The sequence below is a fragment of the Morone saxatilis genome, unplaced genomic scaffold (assembly GCF_004916995.1).
Source record: "Morone saxatilis isolate NCDOM2014 unplaced genomic scaffold, NCSU_SB_2.0 Contig17, whole genome shotgun sequence".
Taxonomy (NCBI): Eukaryota; Metazoa; Chordata; class Actinopteri; family Moronidae; genus Morone; species Morone saxatilis.
The window spans coordinates 3766164-3769133 of NW_023339729.1; the positions used below are offsets into that span (position 1 = coordinate 3766164).

Sequence of the window (2970 nt, forward strand, 5' to 3'; positions counted from 1 at the left end):
CCTAAATGTTACACACTGGATCATTAGGTTTGAAGTTTTTGGCCATCTTGGTAAAATCTTCAGTAACAAATATGTCTTAAAGGCAGTCTTTGCTATTTGTGTCAAAGGTAAATCCCCACTTGGAAAGAGTAAGTGTTAAAAAAGACAAATCACATGCTTAAAACAAATTAAATAGTAATGTGCAGAACTTTGATAATGTTTTTATCTAAACACAAATGTCTTAGAAATTGAGATGGGCACATATACAAAAAAAATCAGTAAGGATGCCAATCCATGTGACTGCCTCCAGCCTTCTGCTGTACATACCTCAACAACAGCCTGCTTTTTGCTGTCCACATTCAGGACGGTGCTTATATTCTTGCTGTCAACTTGAGAAAAATTTGATTTGATTCTGATAGGTGATAGTGTGTCTTTCACACATTTCTGCAAGAAAAAAAGAACAGTCATCTGCATATCTGTTGAAAGTTTGGTCTCAACATTAAGCTAAAGAACTGAACACTAAATAAATCTATTTAGATTATGATTACTATTACTGCTTTTTAGTCAGGGTTATAGTTTTTATGAGTTAAGTTTATGATGGTGTTGCTACATGGGCATGTGTGTTGATGATAATTTGAGCTTTATAAAAGACCCAAGAAGTATCAGCTGCAGTAAAAAGTACAGTAGATGTCCATACTTCTATATAACAACTTTTAATGGAAGTTATCAACACTTTTTAATTTCTTAAATAAATGTGGACACAGTTGAACCCAATTAATGTTGCCATTAAAGAGCCTTTAAAGTCCAGATGAAATGAAAAATGCCTTTTTAACCCTTTAAGATGACACATATTGTACACTTCTTCTGTTTCTCTGAATTGTTATAGCAAAATCCCATAATTTTGTTGTGTGCTTTCAAAAGGATTAACCGACCAATTTCAACCAATAATATCATGACATCCACCTACTAATCAATCTTCAACTTTTTGTGATACAGAGCTAATATTCATTATTAGCTAATTAGCAACAGCGTGGCTTTCTCCTGGAGTGTTTCTCAGGGCCAGGCTTCACTATGAAAATATGTTCAGATTTTCCAGCAAAATCCAAACCCAGCAAAAAAACAAACAAACACTGGTAGTGTATTCCCTGTCATCAAACTGGCCTCTGTTGGTATCGGATGCTATATTTGGTCCCGGTCTGGCCATGCTGTTCACTGAAAGGTCCCAGTCACGCAGACTAATAGGTATGCTATAGCTGTGTGATGGTGGGACATAATACACATTCAGCAGTACTGGCTAGTCACTCCCTATCTGTCTATTTTTACAGAGAACACACAAAAATGCAGAAGCAAATGGCACTCTGCTTTCTGTTTCATGTGGACTTCAAGTCACATGCCCAAAGCACACATTTTGGGCTATAACATACAACTGTTAGTCATTGTAACCAACAAAGGTTAATCAATATACTCTGCATGCTTTATATATATGTATATATGGATGATGTTTATAGATTTACAGTTGGTGATAGCAAAGAAACTAATATACAGATAGTATAAGTATATAAGTATGTGAATGTGGCTGTGAATGTGAACATGGTGAATGTTTTTTAATTGATCTCCATACTGGCATGTAGATGGAGTAGGAGAAGCAGGTGTCTTTATCTCTTAGCGTGTAGGTTGAGGTAAGATTCCTAGCTTTCTCATCAGTCTGACTGAAGAAACCTCGATGTGTTTGTCTCATCGGATCCACGTCAAGCACATATCGGATGGTTAGTCCGGAGCTCATTGCCCCTGGAAAGGCACACAGCAGTATTAAAATAATACATTGATAGGGTGTGCAGTAATCAGTAGCTGTTATTGAACCACATTATAGGATCAGGTCCCTACCTGCTTTGCTCTTTGTTATTTCTACCATTTCAAAGCATGCTGTTAAGGTAACCATTGGTAGATTGTCATCTGTGCTGCCCAGACAATCAATTTCCTCAGTGCTTATCTCCTCAGGTTGAAAAGAAAGATGAGCCATGACATTAACAACAGGTCTGGACCTGAAAGACATTGATTAATCAATATGATTAAAAATGGATTATTACTTTGCACATGATCTTTTCTGTAGGACGATGTTACTAATGCATGTAATATGGGTTTATTCAACTCAACTATATTTATAAAGTGCCTTTCATACAAACACGCAGCCCAAAGTGCAGACACCAGTCCACAATTTCACTTCCTCCTTCTTCCACTTTGTCACTGGTGATTTCTTCTCAAACTATAGAAATTAGTGTTATGCCTTTGTTAATTATACAATTTTGATGAGTTGATTAGAATCTTGTAGATTCTCAGGCAATGTGTTTCACTCTTTTGTTGGAAAACTCTGCACTGGGATGTATTCAGCCTTTCAGTGGCTAGGGGTTAATAATACTTAATGTAGGTATCTGTACCTTAAGACAACAGCTGTGCCCTGTGATCCGATCACAATATTTGGGAGTCCGTCCTCTCCGAGGTCGAGGTCCTCATCAATGGCCTGTCCAAAGAATCTGAGCCCAGGCTTTATTTTCTGTCCCAGAATTCTCTGGAATAACAAGTAACAACTGAAGCAGTGTATCATTTCTCAGGGTGAGACAGATAAAGGTTTTAGAAGATAGTTACCAAAATAATTGAAAAATACCAGATGATAATCATATCATCTATCAATTCAGTTCATTCTGAGGCTGACTTTGTAGTCTTATTCAAAGGTCAGTCAGACTGACCAGATTCATGGCCATGAACACAGGGTGACTTGATGCACTACTGATTGATGTGGAAATTAATTTTTCCATCTAATCCCAGCATTGTGATCACTCACCCAATCAGTTGCTGTTTTCTTCATCTAGGGAGCTAAATAACTTTTTCAAAACAAAAACAAAACAAACTGTGTCAGGTTTTCTCTGTCTCACCTGGCTGAAAGTGCTGCGTATCCCTCTCTGTCTGTCACCAAGGTAGATGTACACAGCCCCC

The 2970-nt window shown here is 37.4% G+C and overlaps 1 protein-coding gene across 1 annotated transcript in view; it reads right to left on the reverse strand.

Moving 5' to 3' along the window:
- Positions 1-2970, reverse strand: part of zmp:0000001082 (integrin alpha-M) — a 17495-nt gene that overhangs the window by 6238 nt on the left and 8287 nt on the right. The window contains exons 11-15 of the mRNA XM_035659533.1: positions 2910-2969; positions 2415-2545; positions 1864-2021; positions 1601-1767; positions 307-423 (exon numbers count right to left, since the gene is read on the reverse strand). Coding sequence (XP_035515426.1) covers positions 307-423; positions 1601-1767; positions 1864-2021; positions 2415-2545; positions 2910-2969 — 633 coding nt within the window. The remainder of the gene's footprint in view (positions 1-306; positions 424-1600; positions 1768-1863; positions 2022-2414; positions 2546-2909; position 2970) is intronic.